The following is a 21046-nucleotide window of genomic DNA, read 5'->3' as shown; positions in this document are numbered from 1 at the left end:
CACGACAACTGCAGTACATGCTGTGCCACGGTTACATAAATGCGACTGAACCGTATCGTATCGAGCTATCGCTATCGCTATCGACCTTTCCCCTCTTTCGTGTTTTTTGCAATAAACCTATATCCCCCCCCCCCCCCCGAGCTATCGCGCCTCCTCGCACCTATCCCGACCGGTGGATTGGCTGGTGTGGCCCTGTCGGATAAGATTTGTTACGACAAGTCGTGTGAGGCCGACAACGGCAAGCCCTATCGCCACCACCACCACCACCACCTACGACAAGTCGATACGATACGCTTTTATCGCATTCATTTAAACGCAGCTACCGCGAACAGCGTACAGACGACATGCGAACTGCAGTCCAACCGCGCTCACCCGCTCACCAGCTCGCGTGGCTGAGTGGTTAACTTCGTGGTCATGTCTTGTCGAGACTGGGAGGTACCCGAGTTCGAATCCCGGTGCCGGCTGTGCTGTCTGGGGTTTTTTCCTGGGTTTTCCTCGGACGCTTTCAGCATATGTCGGCACAGTTCCCTTAGAAGTCGGCCCAGGATGCACATTCCCCCAGGGCGTTCGTCGTGACGTTGCCCCACGACTGTGAGGCGGACAACGGCGAGCCCTTTCACCACCACGAACCGCGCTCAATTGCAGACGACAATCTCGTATTCTTTTCACGCCGAGGGGTGGCTGCACCGGTCACAAACCTTTCGGTCATTTCCGTTGCACCCTTGGTGAAAAATGAAAAGGGGCAGGCAGCATCTTTTTTTTTTTGTTTTTTTAATGAAGAATGCACCTGACGTTACTTCTTTGCCCCGTACGTTCACTGCATATACTATGGACTTACGACGCGTACCTTGAAGAACTTCATTACGTCCGGTTACACGCTTAAGAACATGGCCCGTCGCAGATTCAGCGCAATTTACCGCTTGTCCGCTCGGACAAATTGTTGAGGCGGTGCAAATGGAAGTCGTGTGAGTCGGCGCATGCTTTCATTCGGAGGCTGGGCGCGCTTCGTCTGCAGAGTTCTCAGCTCGGCTAATTTTCGTAATTGAATTTCGGACGCTGCTCGCAACCCAGCATCCTTTTAGTGCCCTGCATTACCGTGCGGATTGATCTTGCACGCAATCCAGAAAGGTCGCTACTCCTTCAATGGTTGGTTGCCCCACGGAGTGTCGTGTTTTTATTGATACTTCTTGGGGTGACCGGCAACAATTGGCGTTCAATACAACCGGGGAAATGATGCTACTGTAGCAGATAAACCAGCGTTTAAGTCGAGATAAATGCTCGTTTATTCCCAACCAGCGAGGTCGATCAATATGGCGACGATGCAGCAGGCGATGAAAAGGAAGAGAAGGTTATGGGTAGGGTTCCGCATTTTCGGTTTTAATCGAAAAACACCGAAAAACATACCCCGGGCAAATTTTCCCTCATTCTGTTTTAATTGAACAACATCGAATACAGAGGGACGTTCCAGGAACGATGACAGAGATAAACTGCTGCACATGCCCAGCAAGTTGTTGATGCAGATCAGAAAACCATACAGAAATACGATGGTCGTGAAAAATGTCAGTTTACTTTTTCGTCAGCCGTAAAATGCCACCGCAGGTAACAACGTCATGTTCAGTGAGCGTCGTGCAGAAATTACATTGAGGTTTCTATCCGCCGATAACTGTCGGGTAAACCACGTACACGCCAGGAAAAAACATCGAAAAACGCCGCTTTCGCAAAAATCAATAAACACCGAAAAGCATACGCCGAATCCGCCCAAAAATAAAAACCGAAAACGCAGAGCCCTATAGTTATGGGGTATGACCTGCCGAACGGGATACATATGGTTTGAGTCGTAGAACGTTGCATAGTATCTTCACGATTGTGCTATCGCTATCTTCTATCCCTATCGCGCCACCGCGAAGTAGAGCAGTGGGGCGCCCTCTCTGGTTGTTGTTGTGTGTATGAATAAAAGGAGCTGGGTGCGTTGCTCAACTGAACCACAACCGTCCGGACGTTCTGCGCAGTTCGCGAGCACGGAAAGCTCCAACGCTGAAGTGATGTGTAGTTCTAATTGAGGTCCAGGGACGTAATAGTATCAGGACTGCGACATCGACGATCGGGAGTCTCAGAAAGTGGTTATATCTCGTAGTTTACCAGAGATGTGCGGCGTGTAACGTGATGGAGGGGCCAATATAGCGGTTCGCGAACTTCGGTGAACGTCCAGACTGCTGACGGGGGTCCATAACCAGACAAGGTCGCCGGAGTTGTTCAGGCGTCCGCTCGTTTGTGGTAGCCAAGGTCATGCTGAAGACTGGGAGGTGGTGTGTTCGAATCCTACCGCCGATTATGCTGTCTGAGGTTTTCCTTGGGTTTCCCAAAGACTTTCCAGATGAATGTCGGCACAGTTCCCCCTCAAGACGGCCCAGGACGCATACTAACCCCCCCCCCCTGTCTCCCACTTCTTCCTGCTGTCCTCTCTCCATCTGTCCACGTCTGTATGTCGCTCATAGCCATAGCTGCTTCGCGGCGCTAACGTGGAATAAAAATAAAGAATTGTGGAGAGCATAGTGGTAGTGTCTGGACCATACAAGATGCGGAATGGAGACAAGCCGGTCTTAGACTGAACGACTGTATTAGAAGGAACGCAATAAATGGAAGGATACTATCCCAGTTACTGTGGTCGCTGCCGGTTTACAGAGAGACCATGGTCTTGTGCACGACACGGCAGGCTTTGAGAAGTCCGTCGACAGTCTGCGAGAGAAATGCTTTGCCACAGTCGCTAAGCAACACTTTAGGACACTACGTGGTGCAGCACAACCTTCTGCAGTATGAACTCAGCAACATGCTCCGCCATTGCCCTAGGTAAGGCGGCGGATTCAACGGTGCGCGTACTGTGGTGAACAGCGAGAAAGACCCAGTGGTTTCCTGCAAACGTGCTTGGTAAGGGAGCGGAAGGTCGATACCGACTGTGTGGCAGGGTGTTGTGGCAGATTGTATGGATTGGAGCGGACCAGAGGCCGGACAGAGTTGCGTAAAAACAAACAGTATTTTTATACTGAACACCGTTGATACTCCCAAAATGTACACGCTGGAGCAACTGTTCAGAACGAGCATGCTGTACCTGCGTAATAGTGCGTTACACATGACAATTTCCAGTCATTACATCATTAGTTAAACTTACCAGTCAGAATAAATAGAAATCAACGGAGTTCATAGCACGTCACCCGTGTCATCCCTGTCAATTCTGCATCACTATACAGCCCATGCTTTCAAGTCATGTGTGTATGGCTAGCGAACGCAGCAAAAGGAGCCTCATTGCGCGCTCCCCGTCATATTTTTATAGGGTCATAGTTCCGGCCTCTCAAAAGCACAGTAAGCAGCCCCTCCCTGGAGTACATGCCCCATCACGCATAAGGAATAAAAGGCTTTCTTTGTCTATGGAGAGCATCTGGTCCCCGGAGAAATGAAAGAGCAGCCATAACGTTGTAGTAGCTCTGAAAGCAGTCATTTGAACTGGACCGGGCCGTCGCAGAACGTCACGAGCATGGAGGCGGGTGTGCACCATTAGCCGAAGGTGTCAGAGGGCAATCGCACCGCGAGAATCTCCACCCGCTCTCCAGGTGGCGCTGTCCACGCTGCAGGAGTTCCCTGAGCGGGGGCGTACGGGCGTCACCTCCAAATTATTAAACTCGTAAAACTCTCTATCCTCTTGCAACTCAACTGGATAGAGGTGAAATCGCAGTGGGAGGGCCTCAGACTCCGATCCCCGGCTGTGCATCCGAGAGCGACTTCCGGATTATTTGCGGCAGACTCTGGTGTCCCGGACTTGACCCGTGCAGGCCAGGTCAAACGTTATCTCTTAAGGTTTACTGTCCAGAACGTCTTCAAATGTATGCCTCTTTGGTGACGGTAGAAGTCATGTGCCAGAGATAATAGTAAGTTTTAGTATATCGTACCTTATCACCTTTGCGTACGCAAGGGATAGCGTTGGTGGTTCTGCGCACGCGCAAGACATAAACACAGCCTTGCGCATTGCACAGAACCACCACGTTATCGCGTAAGTACGCAAAGGCGACAGCGTACGATATACTAAAACTCACTAATAGTGAGTTTTGTGTGCGAAGCACTCACTAGCGTACGTAATGGATAGCGTTGGTGGTTCTTCGCACGCGCAAAACATAAAGAGAGCTTCGCGCATTTCGCAGAACCAAGACGCACGATTTTTCAGCGATTTTTAGTACATCGGAAGAACTCTATGAAAACGACAAGATAGAGGAAGTTATCAAATCCAAGCTGAACAATGTGATGTCACTGATTATCAAAGAAGCAGAGTAATTGGATTATCTTATTTTCAGAACCGTTATCGTGAATACCTTCCAATCTGCTAAAACTCGGTCATATGCTTGTCGAAAGCAGTTCGTAAGTTGTGGCTCGGAGAATGCCGACCTCCATTACCTGACGGGTGTCTGCAAGCACCTGGTGATGCACCAAATAAGTATCGCACTGCTCACTTTCGTGGGTCTGCTATCAGGCGGATGCTTCCATGACATATTACAATCGTCACAACAGATGTCACGCTGCGAGGCAGCTACCTTTTGCTCTGTTGTCGTAGCACCGTACGCTGTTTGAGTTCAATAACAAACTCTGACGATATAGAGTGAAAATGGTGCTTACGAGAGGAACTACTGGGCTTCTGACGCCATACGGCAACACATCGAATTCACTCTTGTTCATTCACTCTTGGTCACATGATCTAGGCCTCCGACACATCCTTTTATGTGCGGAGAGCGCAAGAAAATTCTAAAACAGCAACAATACCTGGTCCCTGAGACATACAGTACTAATTGTAGGCCCGCAGAATTATGTTACCAGCTATTAATTCCCGGAAACACAAAATAAGCGAAACTGCTTCGACCGCCGCCAGAGATCATGAAGACAGGGACCCTTCATCACTGCCATCTAAACTGATGTCTTTCACCCATAGTCGCGAACTATAGCAACCACGAGACAATTATTGCCTGACATCCGAGCGTTCTCGATGGGACGGATGAGATGGATAAAGAAGCAAGATGAACGGGAACTCGGTTTCCCGATTATATTCCGGAACCATGGACGGCAATCTAGCGCAGAATCCAATAGAGTGCGTGCCGGCAGAGAGAAAACTTAATTTTCCGCCTGCTATTTCGCTGCGCCGCTTCCGTAATCAGAAGAACATTCTGCGAAAGTCGCCACTGCCCCCGGGCAACCGACCAACGGAATTCGTTCATGTCTTATCCCGTTATCCTTTTTTCCCTTTTATGTATTCTTACCTGCAGAATTCCTGATGGGAAAATTCTTGTTCCCAGTCAAATTGCTGGCCGCGTCGGTTCCAAACGAGGTCTTGATTGCACTTTTGTTCTTCGTGACTCCGCATTGGTTCGATTAGGATTTGTGCATTACATGCTACCGCTGTACTATACTACGGCTGGACATTCTGTGGAGCATGCTTATGAGAAATAAAGAGGAATATAATGAAGATGGTAAACGAGGAATGTTGAATCGCTCTCCTGTTTAGTGCTGAGGTTAATAAGAAGGTTGGAGAGAACATTTTTCTTGTTTATACATATATATATTATATATATATATATATATTGGATACAATGTAGAGCCAATTAGAGATCCGAGAGAGAATTCCGACAAATTACAAATTTCCGACTTAAGCTCGCAAAAATTTACTTAATTAAACTTACGTTACACGACAGTCACATGAGGAGGTGGCAAAAACCCAGTAAGAACAAATGCCATTGACCGCATGACTCTAGGTGGTGTAGTTTTTTTATTATAATTCAATGACACGTTTTCTGTGACACCCTGTATATATATTTTTCTTTTTTTTTTCTGTGGATACGATCTGAAGCAGTTTTACTGCTGACTACAATTTCGATATTATCAACTTGTTAATAAACGTTTTGTTTGTTTTACTTTTTCGTGCTTATTTCTTCATCCCTAAATTTAAAGTTCGTGATACATGGGTAATCCCTAACGCAATGTGGCCCACTGTTAAGTACGTGTATCAGCCCAGGCAAGAAGCCCTTATGCGGTGCGCTAGCAATTTTCGCCAATCCTGCAAATCGCCACACTGTTAAAACAGAACTTTGCCACATAAATCGCTCCCAGCCAATCACCAATCCGAATGACATCGTCCTCTCTCCTGATTTGTTGAAAATGGAATGCGGATCCGCCTATTTTCAACGAATCGGGAGACAGAACGCCATCATTCTGAATGACGGCTACGCAGCTACGTAAGACGCCGAGTGAAACATGCAGCACTCTACACTCTTAAGAATGAACTTCACCTCATAGCACGCTCCTAGCCAACCATTATCTCGAATGATATCGTTATCTGCCCTGTTTTGTTGAAAACGGGGGGCCATTTCTGTGACACTTATGCTGTTCATAATTGTCACAGAAAAGGCGTACGCCCAGTGATTTCAACAAATCAGGGCAGATAACGATATCATTCGAGATAATGGTTGGCTATGAGCGTGCTATGCGGTGAAGTTCATTTTTAAGAGTGTAGGCGCGCATCAACGGCGTTAGCATACCAGCGCTCCTAAGAACGGTGCCATGATCTCGAGAAAGTATCCCTTGCAGCTTCAGCTGACCGGGGTGTTAATGAAGGGCCCCGGAAGGGCTGTTTACGCAGAGTGGTCGGCTGGGATTGATGCGGCAGGAGACATATGGCTGGGCGTGTATAGCCGCACCCCTTCATTGTGACGGCGATGACCGCAGCTTCGTTGGATAAAATAGAGGCGGCTGGCATTCTGCACAAAAGGGGCCGAAGCGATGTCAAAACATTCTTCCGAAAATAGACCGCTTTGGCTACATGAAGCGTCACACTGACTGAGTGGTGACTGGAATATTGACAAGCTGAAGATGTGGGCTTTGTCCCCCTGATCCATCAGGGGGCCAAAACCAAGATCTTCAGCTTGTCAATATTCCATAGCAAGCGTTAAATACACCACTCCCCTCGTGGTTCGCTACGAGTTCCCGTTTGAAGTCTAATGGTCGAAGCCGTAGCAACGGGGGTGCGAGAAGGGCAGCCGCCCCGGGCGCCCTCGCCAGAGAGGACGCCGAATGGCAGGTCCTGGCAGGTTGATTGGACAGTATAAAGCGGGAATGAAGAGAATTTGAATTTACGATCTAGGCAATGCAAATAAGCTTTATAATAATGACGTTTTTTTTTTTTTTTTAGTCTCGCGCGCTTCAGGCTTCACATACCGGCATGTGAAAACTTTTGGTAGGCTGGCGGGGAGTTGCCCAGGATTTTAATTTATTTCACGGGTGCGTTCGAGTTCCTGATGTGTGTATCTGTGACATCCTATTGCCTCTTTGTCAAGTATAATTGAGGAGGGGGATGTCGTAAAATCTTTGGTGGTGTGTTGGGAGATTGTGGAGGGTGTCACGCGGGAGCTGGAGACAGATCATCGACAAGTGATGCGCGTTATGGAATAACGAAAAGACTAAGCATCAGGCTCCAAGGTTGGAAACCTGGGCAGACGAGTACGAGGGTTGGATGAAATGTTTTGCGCCCACATGTGATGCAGTTGCCGAAGAGTGATAAAGCTTCACGTATGTTCCACATAGTCCCCCCTGTATGTCGATACACTTTTCCTATCTGTGCTCAAGCTTCGCCAACCCGTCGAAGTAAAAAAAAAAAAAAAAATATTCCTCTCGGGAGTCGCACCACTCATCCACAGCCATGACTGCACTGTCTGTTGGAAAATACTTTCCTTTCAGGCCTTTTTTTTTATCATGGTGGGGAACAAGCTTCTGCGCGTTGTTTTATTTACAATATCCCTAGCTAATTTTTATTGGCATCTCATTACAGTGCTTCGCGAGGAGTTCCGGTCGGTTCCCAAGTCGGTGCGAGTAGCCGCAGGTGAAACTGCGACATTGGAGTGTGTGCCTCCGAAGGGATACCCTGAGCCACAGGTGCGCTGGATCAAAGATGGACAGCCCCTGGCCACCACGACAGTGAACAGCGGTGGCGGAGGAGGAGGACGGCTCCGTGTCGTGGGACATGGCGCTCTGGTCATCGCAGACGTCCGGCGGTCAGACCAGGGACGCTACGTCTGCGCGGCTAGCAACCTCGTGGGCAATCGCGAGTCACCACCAGCCACGCTTTCCGTACATGGTAAGCCCATCGATAATGCATAACATTGTGCTTCTTAGATTATGCTGAGGGCAGTGTTCAGTCACTGTTAATGGCACATCAGGCAAACAGAAAGTTCAAATTTTTTGTCGTAGTCAAGATAGACGTTTCGAGAAACTGCATAGAAAGATGCTGTCAAGCAGCATGCTATGTCATTTTGAAACTTTTGAGACACATATTGGTTAGGCGGTGCTAACACACAATAAAAAAGCACATATTGGCTCTTGACCTGTGGCACGTGGCTAAAAAGGGCCTACATCCTATTACAGTGAAGCCATACTTCGTTCGAGTTCCTGAGGATGTGACTTCTCTGGCGGAAGAAGATATTGAGTTTCAATGTAAAGTGAGCGGCGATCCTCAACCATCTGTGACATGGAGGCGACAAGATGGGAAGATGCCAGTTGGGAGGTGAGACAGGAAGCCAGTCTTCGTACAACTGCATCACGAACTTGAGTGAGTGCCATGCGGCAATTAACTTACCTCACTGTGATCCATTTGCAGAGCTTACGTGATGGAGGACAAGAGCTTGCATATAAAGAAGGTCGTGCCATCCGACGAAGGAACATACATTTGCGAATCCGAAAATCCTGTTGGTTCAATTTCTTCATCAGCAACGCTAACAGTTCACTGTAAGTAACGATCGTAAAGTCTGAGTCTCTTATGATGGTGACAACAACATGTTTGGTGCTGTTACGACTGGGCTCAACTGGACATCTGGGGAACCAGTTGCAATATTACTGTTATTCCAATCAATGCCCTAAGTATCTTCATAATAAACATTTCTAGCGCTTGTGACCTATTCGTATTCTCCTATCTTCTCCTTCTTCTAGCTCGTCCCACCTTCCAATTCACACCCCAGGACCAGAAAGTGGGGTTAAATGGTGTCGCCAAGTTCGAGTGTGTTGCAACAGGCAATCCCCCACCCTCCGTGTTCTGGACGAGAGAAGGAAACCAGGTATCATTGCCTTTCATGTACAACATCTGATCAGCATTCAAAAGTGCCTAGGGCTTAGATATGTGGAGTGCTGCGAAAGGAAGGAAACGCCTGACCTGGACCGCATTTCTATAGACGACCCTCTGTTTACAAACATGTGACGTAACGGGGAGACCGGTTCGAGGTTATATTTTGCTGTGGTGGGCAAGAAGCGGGAAAAACGCGTCGGCTGATCGGCCGAAAAGGCCGATAAGGTTGATAGGTGGCCACCAGCATGCTTTGCGCGGCGGCGAAACGTAATCGATGATGTAGGGGCGCAGGTCGCTTTGTCAGCTGAACCTCGATATAACGAAAATTACGGAGACAGCGATTTCCTTCGTCGTGTCGAACATTTACCTAGTTGTGCCGGAATTGATGAAAGTTGAAAATAATTATGAAGAGGCAAGCAACATAGACGTGTATACAGGGTATTTCATCCCCTGTATTCACACGGTATTCACACGGTGCGCAGCTTGTAGGTGTTATCGTGTTATCGAACAGATACTTGTAAAAAGGAAAATTCTTCTATTGGTGCACCCGTTCTTGAATTACATTACACTTGAAACACATTGTATGCTGTAGAATCGCGATATACGATCATATAATTTTTTACGCATAACGTGTTAAGTTTCGGGATAGTACAAACACTTTCCCGGGTCGCTATGAATGATACGAACAAGCAGGCTACAGTGCGTGCCGCGCGCATCACCTGTATTGCGCAGGACACAGCACTCCACGAATCGGCTGCGCCACGTCGGCCGTCACCCTCTCCGAGCACACCGTACTAGCCGACGGCACGCGTCGCGGCAATGCAAGCCCGATCAGTTGGGATTCCCACTGGCGACGATCTTTTCCCTTGCCGACAAGGGGTGGCTGAGCAGAGAGAGACAGAAGAACCGCAAAAGGGAGCACGCGTTTGTGGCTGCGCCGCAGCGGCACGCGCTTGGGCATTTTGCTTGCTTTTCGACTTTTGGGCACGTGTTAGGGATGGAGTAAATACTGCTTTGGGAACTTTCCTTTCGTTGTATCGATACCCTGGCCAAAAACTCTTTCGTTCCAGCGGGAGTTAAAATGCATTATCCCCTATCGCATCCTAACGGTGAATGGTCAATTATTTCGTTATATCGCGAACTTCGTTGTATCGCTTTCGCTGTCACGAGGTTTGACATGCATTACAATAGCCCTACTTCTATAAAATTTTAATAAACTAAACTCTGAAACTTGCAAAGTTTCGTTTTCCTTTTTTTTTTTTTTGTGCCAGAGTTCGCAGGCGCATTGTGGATTTACCTAAATCCATCACAAAATATGTGCAGTGGTAAAAGCCAGAGAACATCTGCAAAATATGTCTACTTTGAGGAGTGCAATTGCTGAGCCCCGCTGGCAAGAAAATGTTGTCGTAGCTTGGCACACTTCGGAGTTCAATTCAAGAAATTAAATTACCTTTCATTAAAATTTTATCAAACTACTTGTAGTATCTGGCAAAAGTTTGCCAAAGATCAATACCATTTATCCTATAATTTTTTTAGAAGTACATTTTTAATGGAGGTTTGAGACACATTACGTGAAACACCCTGTAGAAGTCACTTTTAGTGGTGAATGCCTCGAAGCCCGTCATGGTAATGATAACCAAACGTACTTTCAGGTGCTGATGTTTCCGGGCAAATCTCATGGCAGATTTTCCGTTAGCAGCACTGGCACTTTAACCATCTCTGGTGTGCGCAAAGAAGACAGGGGCTATTATATCTGCTCAGCATTGTCTGTCGTGGGATCTACCATGGCAAAGGGGCACCTCGAAGTCACAGCAGTGGCCGATCTTCCGCCGCCTATTATCCGTCTGGGTCCAGCTAACCAGACACTCCCGGTTAGCACAGGCGCTGTGTTACCGTGTGAGGTCACTGGGACTCCGCCGCCAACGGTCCAGTGGATGTTTAATTCCGCTCCTCTGCATACATCAAACCCAAGGTTCACTGTGCTTCCGTCGGGAACTCTTCAGATTAATGGTAACTGTTGCTTCCAATATCACTGTCCCTCTCGAGACCTGCGAATAGATAGATTGAATATGCGTACCGTGTGCTTTGCTAATCCAAACCCAGAGGTATCACAGATGCGTTTGTTTGAATTAACGAAAGTTTTTATTTATTTTTTTAATTAGCAATGTTTTACCTACACAATGCTGCGTGACAAATTATGATTCCTTATATATCGCACATATAAAGCACATTTTTGAATGTTTCCTCTACTAAGCACGTCTATCGCAGTATCTGCCTCTAGTCGACAAGTTAAGGACGACATTAGTATTTCCGGCATTCAAAGATACTTGTTGTCCAGGACACGTGTATTGAAAGGTGAGCTGCAACGTGTCTGGAGCGGAACGTTCGGTTCGGTTTTGATCGCGCGCATCAGTCTTCCTCCACGCGCGCGCTGCTTCTGCGCGTGCGTCATGTCGGGAATGGCCCTCGTTTTAATGCAGATCGGGCGCTCGTGAGCCGGTAACTTCCCAAAACCATGAGGGTTTTAAGCGAGATGAGTACAGTCTAAAGTATCCGACGCGGAAATACATTGGTTCTTACGGGACGTTTGATGGTTCCAACAGTTTTGTCAGGAAAATTGGAAAGTCCGAATTATCGGTCCGAGACTGTGTTTCTCCCGCGAAGACTTTATGTGCAGCACATTTTGAAGTAACTCACATTCAGGAAGCGTGTACCGGCAGGAGATGTCTGTGCATGGGCAACCCAAGCGACTCAAGTTTCGTCTTTTGCCCGCGCGGTTGGCGCTCGCGCGTCCGGCGCATGGTTCACGGTGTCCCACGAAACCCGTAACCAAACGAAGACAGGAACCGCTTTGCGGGCTTTTCTTTCGACGCTTCCTCTGTGGGGAAACATTTTACCAGGGAGCGAAAAGTTCGAATTAAGTGAAGGTGCCGTTCGAATTCAGGAGCTTATCAGTATATATTGAAAATATAACAAGGCAAACAAAAATTCAAAGTATATTTGCATTGACCAAAAGTACGAATAATCAGGATTTGAATTAACGCGAATCTACTGTACAATCAACCCTCGAGTGATGGACCCTTGCTTTATGCCTCTACCTTATACTTTCCCTTGTTTGATGAACCCTCGGTTTGTGAAAAGTGAATACATTTTTAGGGATGAACATTGAAAACCAAGGCTTTTTTTACCTTGACTTATGAGTGGGGTGAGCAGTGAGGCACGTCGTGAAAATTGTGACAACAATGCTTAAAATTTTCACAAAATCGGTGCTGATATTGATATCTGTATGGACTGTCCTATTGGGCTCTAGTACAATAGTTTGAGGATGAGAACTATTAGAAGGAGAAACATTAGACTCCCAGGCAGAAATCTGAGCTGGAATCCGAATTGGATCCACGTGAGAAACAAGCAGATCTGCTTGAAAAATAAAGTAGAACCATTTTGTTTTTCAAGTCGACCCACTTGGTTTCCAGCTCAAATTTCAATTAAAAAAAAAGGAGAAGAAATTGTTTCACAAACCATTTGGAATTAGACATTTTTCACCTGGGAATGGTCCGAAGCACTTCTACAAACAATTTTCAAAGATAAATTGAGTCTTTGATATGTATATTTTGTGTTTCAGTGCATTCCTAAGTTCTAGTCCTGTCAAGTTCTTCCATTCATTCAAAACATCAGTTTACGAATCCCTCTATTTCTGAATTAACTCAGGGATATTCCAGCCATTCACAAATGGCGTCGACTGTAATTGTATGTCCAAAATGTCAGGTTCACCTACATATTACTACTTCGATTTCTTCCCACAGACCTCCAAATACTGGATTCTGGCATGTATACCTGTACGGCATCCAGTGAAAGTGGCGAAACTTCGTGGACAGCATCTCTTACTGTGGAGTCACTTCATAACCCAAATGTTAACTTTCATCGTTCTCCCGATGTTACCACATTTCCTGGACCTCCATCGAAGCCAGTAGCCATCAATATAACCGAGACATCCATAACCTTATCCTGGAGAAGGAATGAAAAAGTTGGGGCATCTTCACTGAAAGGGTACACCAGTAAGTTGGAACAAGAGCACCTCATCAGTAGAGCTTCCTAGGCAGAGCATTCCTAGGCAAATGCCTATTTTTTTCCTGTGGCTCTAATAGTGCCTTTTCGATGCGTGAGCACGAATTGGATGCTGGGGAACCTCCTGTATCGATTTGATAGTGCCTATAAATGCCTATTCCGGCGTTTGTGCCTATTTTCGCGTAGATGCCTAAAACTCCGATTAAACTCGAAAAAATGCCTATAATGGCCCTAAAGCGGTGGCGAAACACGCGCTCAAGGCGAAATTGACATGACGTCACACGTCATTTTGAGACCATCGATCATTTGATAAGAAGCGAGTATAAAGGTATTGGAATGTAAGTTGAGAATTACAAATTGATTACTGGTACAGAGCCTACTCGTTCTTTCTCCCCATTCCAGCATTGTGGTGTCCCATGGGTCGTTATTAAAAAGTATAGGCACATTTCGTAACGGTTTTCTGTCAATCTAGAACATGCGTTATTATTGCCTGCTTACATTTAGAAGAGGGCCCCAAGCTTTCTTTATTTTCTTTTTTGTCAATGAGAGGGCGTGACGTATGAGGGTAGGCACAAGCCCCAACAGTTCAGCAACCTTAGCAAGCTCCCTTCCTTGCGGGCTGTCGGGGCCATAGGTACATGAGCGAAGGTGACGCGTGACACCGCGTTCAATGTGAGCAGAACTGGTCCCCCGTATTTGATCCCCCATACTATTGCGACCCTTGTGATAATGCTGAAAACGAAATCCAGAAGGCGAAGCCCAAAAAGCTGGATGACTAAAAAATTTTATCGTCACACTAAAGCTTCCGATGCTCGAATATCGGCGGCATATGCTGCCTGAGACAAGTCCTCCAGAGAAGTGTTGTGAAACCGGTGGCAATGGCCAGAAGTCTTCTCTTTTGACCACAGTAGGATCAATAAGTTTTACATTTCGTGCAGCAAAAAATTATGAAAACAGTCACAACCACCATTTACAGTATTGTTCCTGCGGATAAACCTGATTTATTCACTTTCTTTTTGCGCTTTCAGCGCTACACATGAAAAGACGTAACAATTTATAGTGCCGATAGTGCCATTTTTAGTGCCTAAATCGAGATTTTTCGCGCCGTTTATAGGCGCCTAAAAAAAAGGTTTTTTCGTGCCTAAAAATCCGGGCTCTACTCATCAGTATATCTGCTCGACAGTAGCGAGTGCTGATATATGGTTCGGCATTGAAAGTGCATATTTTTCTACTAACTGACCGTTTACGCTAACCACTTTTGCTTAGATCTGATATGACTTAAAGTAATTAAAAGTGTAAATTGTAACATAGTTCAAGGTTAGGCAGCTTGAGAACTATTTTATTCTGCAATGAGGCTGCACATTCGCCCATATCAGTATGAATGGCAGCAAATGCAGTTACATCACCATTTGTACCAAACCAGTACCGTTAGTTTGAGTAACTGAGGCCAACTTCTCCCTGAATTCGGTATACTGGAAGTTTTTTCACCCGAATTCGCATGAATTTAGAGCACATGTTTATTTGCCCCACATGTTTATTTGCCCCACATGTTTATTTGCCCGATGCCCCCCCCCCCCCCCCCCCCCCGCGAATTTAGAAAAAAAATATTTCCCCAAAACTTCAGGCTCTATTAATGGATAAGATGACTTCATCCATAGCATAATCACGTATCCTGCAGCACTGGAGTTTTCACCATCTCAGTGCTCACTTTGCCGTATTTTGCAAAATTTATCTGGCGGGTATCCTCTATTCCTCCACTTCTTGAACATACAACTCGTAAGACTCTTGTGGGCCACATTGCTAAAGGCAGTGTGTAAACTCATTACAAGTAACTCATTACTGTAACTAAGCTACTTTTCACATAACTTTTAACTTAACTCATTGCTTTTGAACTCCAGTAACTTCCTGAGGAACTCGTTCCTTTTTTAGCCAACTTTTTCAAAGTAACTTGGGGCAAGTTCCAAGTTCCTTTTGTTCAATTTTGGTCTACAAGGTGGTGGTGATAGCCGTAGTGATGTTACTGCCATTTTGGTTTACAAATATTGCAAGCTGCCTCCTCCCTCTAAAATATGAGACGAGAGCCATGTGCGTGCCAGTCGTACATGAATGGCGTGCATTCCGCTCCCTTGTTGTAAAGCAGTGAACTCTACAAATTCTGTTTTTGGCAGTACATTAGGAGACGGAGGTGATGTCCATGATTACAACAGGCAGTTTATTTATAATGGAAGAGGGCACTGTGTAGCAAGACTGGAACTTGGTGCTGCTAATATATGAAATGTGCTTAGAGGTCAACTCATGGAGCCTAAACGTTCAATGCCTGCTTCAATCGCCGTTTAAGAACCTTGTTATGAGAACAAAATCTTTAAATGCTTCCCTAAAGAAGTACATAAAGGCAGGCTTCTTAAGTCATATAAAATGTTGGCATCTTATATAGTTTTCGTATACGAAAACTATTATAATATGTCTTTCACCGCCCATTGTGAGATCAAGATCTGAATTAATCATAGAAAGGTCAACAGCTAAAAAGCTTGTATGTATTGGGTGACAGGTAACTTGAAAGTAACTTGTTACTTTTCCAAAGTAGCTTAGGAACTTTAAGTTTGTCTTCATTACTATTAGCAGGACTGCGGCATAACTTCGTTAGTAACTTATTACGTTACGTTATATTTTTTGCACATCAACTTAACTGGCAACCAGCAACTTAACTACCTTTTGTCGTGTAACTTCCTCATCTCCAGCTAAAAGTACATCGTTTTGATTTTTTGTTTCACAGTCGAATACTATAGCAGTGACTTGCAAAGTGGATGGGTCATCGGAGCTCATCGTGTGCAGTCAGAAATGTACACTGTACATGCACTGAGGCCCGACTGTCGTTACATCTTCCTGGTCAGAGCGGAGAACTCCCATGGATTAGGACCACCAAGTGCCGTCTCTGACGTATTTCGAACTCTAGGTGCGTGTTTCACGTGCATTTCAAGAGTGGCTGTATCCCGGCCAATAATGACATACTGCATTTTCAGGATTGTCCCCTCATGCACTGCCTGAGTATAACTTGGATGAAGCACGTGCCAAACTGAGCACAGCTGTAGTGATCCTGCAAGATATGCGAGCCGTGAGCTCCACTGCAGTGAAACTAACATGGAAGGTATGTGATATGACTATGTATAGCACATACATGAGCAACAATGTCTTGTTGCATACACTATGTTATTTCTTACTTTCTGAAGGAAAGAGAAATTGATTACTGTACACTATAAAACATGAATTACATATTCTTATTTCTAAGTTAGTGCAATCAAATCTTCGTATGACTGCACTGCACCCTTCCCTTGGTGCCTTTCTTTTTCATTTTACGGTGCAGTGGATGGGTGAGCACCATTGTGAAGAGAGAGCAGGAGATGTTACATTGTTGTTAAGCAGTAAATTTATCTAATAAAGTGCAGAAATAAACTGACATGCACAGACTTGTGTCGAGTTTAAAGAAAATTTTCATGCGATATTGAGTATCAGCAAATTAGGGATCATGGACCAGAACAAGGGTGCAAACACTCTGAGGTCACACTCTGAGCCGTGAACCACCAAAGTCCAGAAAGACAGGCCGTAAGTTTAGATTCGTGACTGAAGTTTATCAGTCCCGTCTTAAAGGGATGGTCACATCGGTTCCAGTCGATTTTGAAGCTATGGTGTTATTTTATTCCTTGTGGATCACTCACCACAGTATCGAAAATCCTACAAAAAAGGAGTTGTGTAGCTTGACTGTTATTCAATGGAATACATGACAAGAGCAGACACCGGATGTTCAGAGTATGCGGGAATTCCCTCTCTGGAGAAACGAGAAGACATCACTCCCAAAGAACCAACAAGGGCACGACCTTGAGAGAAGGAATGTCGCGGCTGTGTGGGTGTCTCACAGAGTAAGGGGTGTCTGGACGGCACCTATCTCCTCTGAGCGCCGCCCTCTCACTCCTCCGCTTAGGGAGTGACGTCATACTGCCAAGCCTGATTTTTAAATTCGTTTATTTATAATATCTAAGCATTTTTTTGACAAAAAAATTAGCCAAGTATGTAGATTGTCAGCCAATGCCGAACATAGTGGTATCGGTTTCACAGATGCGACCGTCCCTTTTAAAAAAAAGAAAGAAAAATCAGATGTTTTTCAGTTTTGTCGGCAACAGGTTGTACGACTATGGGTTCTTGCTAGGGGTGTGCGAATCCGAATATTTTAAGTCGAATTGAATATCGAATCGAATGAGGGAAAAAATTCCGAATACCGAATCGAATATCGAATATTCGTGCAAAATTTACAATGTATGTGACTTTCGCATAAAAGTTTCCATTTTGTAGCCCATGGCTTTAGTGTAATTTTTCTGGCATTAACGGTCACAAGAGAGACATGCAATTCTTCTGTTTAAAGCCCCTACTCTCTAATTTTACATGAGAGTGCTTCCTGCTATTCAGGTGAGCCTACACTTACTGGAGTACTGGAGTGGTTACCTTCATTTAAAAATTTTGTCAGGCAGTAGCATGTTATACAGATGAGGCTGTAATTGTTTCAGACAACCACAGGCCATTTGTGAAACAAACGAATTGGCATCCTGCCTCAGCTTTGCCATGAACACCCCTTAGTTTCTTTGCACTCGTCCTATGAAGTTGCACTACTGAAATTTTAGATGTAAAAGACATCTTTAAGACACCCTTCTTGTTCGTGGGCTGTAGTCATTATTCAAGAGTCCTAACTTTTTAAAGGCAACCTCACAGACATCAAATCAAAGTCCCTCGTTTTCACCGCTAGCTGCATGTGGGAGGGGCGCCGCCCCTTCCACAGACGATGTCTACAAAACTAACTTTGGATAACGTTATCTTAAACTAAACACCGTCCGGCCTGTGTTAATCCTGCAGCAAGGGCAATTTCGTAAAGGAGGCTTCACCTCATGCAAGGAAGCATCAGGTGAAGCCCACTTTCGGGTTGTGTCGCTCATATTCGTGGAATAGTCGAATATTCGAAAAATCGAATATTGGATATTCGATTCGCGGATCGAATAGTTCAAGCGTTTGATATTCGATTCGAATTCGAGCGTTCGCACACCACTAGTTCTTGCACAAGAACCATAACTGTAGCTGGACTGTAGCATGCATAAGAGGCTTTTGATCTGCACGCCATCTACACTCACCCATCTCCTTTTTTCGGCATCCCATAAGAGGACGATTGGAGTTGACGTTACTCGGTCACGCAACAACATGCGATAGTAGTGAAAATCAGGAGGCTCGCTCACAGCTGCTTGCTACGCTGCTGCTACTTCATGCTTGGCTCACTACGTCATGGCTGCAAATTCGACCACGCCTCTAGTGTTGTGCCGCTTGGCAGACGGCTGACACCAAGGTGACAGCCTCGGACACGAAGGTGCGATCGCTCCCACCGTCGATTACTCCCCTGACGTACGTACATCTTCGCGGGGTGACAGCCCAAGCTCTGAACGTCTGCAGGAGGACTTCAACAGCATTTTCTCGTGAGGCGGTAGGCCTGGTCCTCTTACAAGGTGTCGACTGTGCTGCAAGATTTGTACTCTCTCCAGCGTGCTTGGGTACACTCTCTTTCCTGCACACGGCAAGAGCATGCTTTCCTTGACATCTGGAACAGAAAATTCGAACTTTGCAATCCTTGGCTCTGTGACCCTTTAGCGTGCAACGGAAGCAGCGAAAGTCCTTTGATAATAAGGCTGACTTTCTATCCCAGAGCATGGGAGATGCACAGGTCTGAGTCTTATGAGCCTGCTTGCAGAACAAACATTCCTCTTTTGAAGCAGACGATGAGTGAAGAGCAGAAGCAGATGGGAGGGCTTTAGGGCGCACTCCTTTCTTGTGGCCCTGCTCGATTTCATCGTCTGCTTCAAAAGAGGAATGTTTGTTCTGCAAGCAGGCTCATAAGACTCAGACCTGTGCATCTCCCATGCTCTGGGATAGAAAGTCAGCCTTATTATCAAAGGACTTTCGCTGCTTCCGTTGCACGCTAAAGGGTCACAGAGCCAAGGATTGCAAAGTTCGAATTTTCTGTTCCAGATGTCAAGGAAAGCATGCTCTTGCCGTGTGCAGGAAAGAGAGTGTACCCAAGCACGCTGGAGAGAGTACAAATCTTGCAGCACAGTCGACACCTTGTAAGAGGACCAGGCCTACCGCCTCACGAGAAAATGCTGTTGAAGTCCTCCTGCAGACGTTCAGAGCTTGGGCTGTCACCCCGCGAAGATGTACGTACGTCAGGGGAGTAATCGACGGTGGGAGCGATCGCACCTTCGTGTCCGAGGCTTTGGCGAGCATGTTGCGTTTGCCGATAATCGATGAAATAACCCTTAGTATTACGACCTTCGGCTCTAACAAGGCTACGTCGCCGCAAAGAAGGAAGATCGCAAGTTTGAGACTTCGATCTCAGTATGACATGCAAGAGCGGGAGATTCAGGCAGTCGTCATTCCGGTGATCTGCCATGATATCCGATCGGCGTCTTTTGATCTGCAGTTCGTCAACGAGCTCAAAGAACAAGGCAAGGACCTTGCAGATGAGCTCTGCTTTCCAGGAGACATGTCGTGCGAAGGCGTTAGTATTTTGATCGGCTCTGATCACATGTGGGCCATTCTTACCGGTGAAATCTTGAGGAAGAGTGGATCTGAGCGGCTTGTGGCCTTGAACTCTATATTAGGCTGGACCATCCAAGGGCCTACACCACTCTCCTCACAGATCGAGTTTCAAGGGCACGCCCAGAGTAACCTGTCAACAGTTGCCTGTGTTCTTCGTGCTCATTCTTCGGTGGAAGTTGTTGGCTCTACCGACGACAGCAGCACATGGGAACCAACTCTTCGTGCGTTCTGGGACATAGAAACCATGGGTCTGACGACGGGCAAGGCAACTTCAGACCACCCAGTGTTTGAACACTTTTCGCAAACCATAAAAAAAAGATGGACAAAGGTACGACGTAACCCTACCGTGGAAACGTGATCCGGTTGGTTTCCTTGAAGACAACTATAAAGTTGCTCTGACTCGCCTTAAGAAGCTTGTTGCGCGCTTGAAGCGGACGGAAGGATTGCTTCTTCGGTACGACGGCGTTATAAGGGAATACTTCAACCTCGGCCACGCAGAGGTCGTCGATACTGATGCCGAAAGCAAGGGCCCGGTCTACTACATGCCACACTCCGCAGTCATCCGAGAAGACCGCGCTACGACAAAAGTTAGGGTCGTCTTTGATGCCTCATCTCACGCCCCCCAGTGTCCGTCGTTGAATGAGTGCTTGGACAAAGGCGTGAACTTGAACCCTGATATACTACAGCTGTTAATCCGATTCAGGAGTTTCAAGATTGCGCTTACGGCTGACATTGAAAAGGCCTTTCTTCAGGTTCAAGTTCGTGAAAAGGATAGGGATGTATTCCGTTACATTTGGTTTGAACAACAACCGGACTGTGGGAAATACGTGGGTGACTCAGAAGGGCTCCAAACACTACGCATGACAAGAGTACCCTTTGGAGCGACGTCCAGTCCGTTCCTTCTGTCAGCAACCATTCAACATCATCTCAATGGCATCGACGGGAATCTAAAGGCAACAGCCGAAAAGCTACGGAAGTCCTTTTATGTCGATGATTTGGTCACTGGAGTCGATTCGGAAGAAGAAGCAAGGAAACTGTATGAAGACTCAATGCTTATAATGAAAGCTGCTGGAATGAACCTTCGTAAATGGACGAGCAACAGCGTGAACTTACAAGTCATGTTTGATGGTGGGCTATCCTGCGAGGCAACATCATCGGTATCAGAGATCTTGAGTCCACAAAAGATTCTGGGAGTGTCGTGGGATAAGGCAC

The 21046-nt window shown here is 46.3% G+C and overlaps 1 protein-coding gene across 5 annotated transcripts in view; it reads left to right on the top strand.

Moving 5' to 3' along the window:
* The window catches only part of LOC135385268 (protein sax-3-like), a 305668-nt gene that overhangs the window by 266032 nt on the left and 18590 nt on the right, over positions 1-21046 (top strand). For all 5 annotated transcript variants that reach the window (XM_064614480.1, XM_064614482.1, XM_064614479.1 and 2 more), the window contains exons 3-10: positions 7856-8161; positions 8449-8587; positions 8681-8808; positions 9010-9134; positions 10795-11152; positions 12946-13197; positions 15981-16160; positions 16228-16352. In XM_064614480.1, the coding sequence (XP_064470550.1) occupies positions 7856-8161; positions 8449-8587; positions 8681-8808; positions 9010-9134; positions 10795-11152; positions 12946-13197; positions 15981-16160; positions 16228-16352 (1613 nt within the window). The remainder of the gene's footprint in view (positions 1-7855; positions 8162-8448; positions 8588-8680; positions 8809-9009; positions 9135-10794; positions 11153-12945; positions 13198-15980; positions 16161-16227; positions 16353-21046) is intronic.

The sequence above is a fragment of the Ornithodoros turicata genome, chromosome 2, assembly GCF_037126465.1.
Source record: "Ornithodoros turicata isolate Travis chromosome 2, ASM3712646v1, whole genome shotgun sequence".
NCBI classification, from domain to species: domain Eukaryota; kingdom Metazoa; phylum Arthropoda; class Arachnida; order Ixodida; family Argasidae; genus Ornithodoros; species Ornithodoros turicata.
This window is presented reverse-complemented; position numbering and strand designations above follow the sequence as displayed.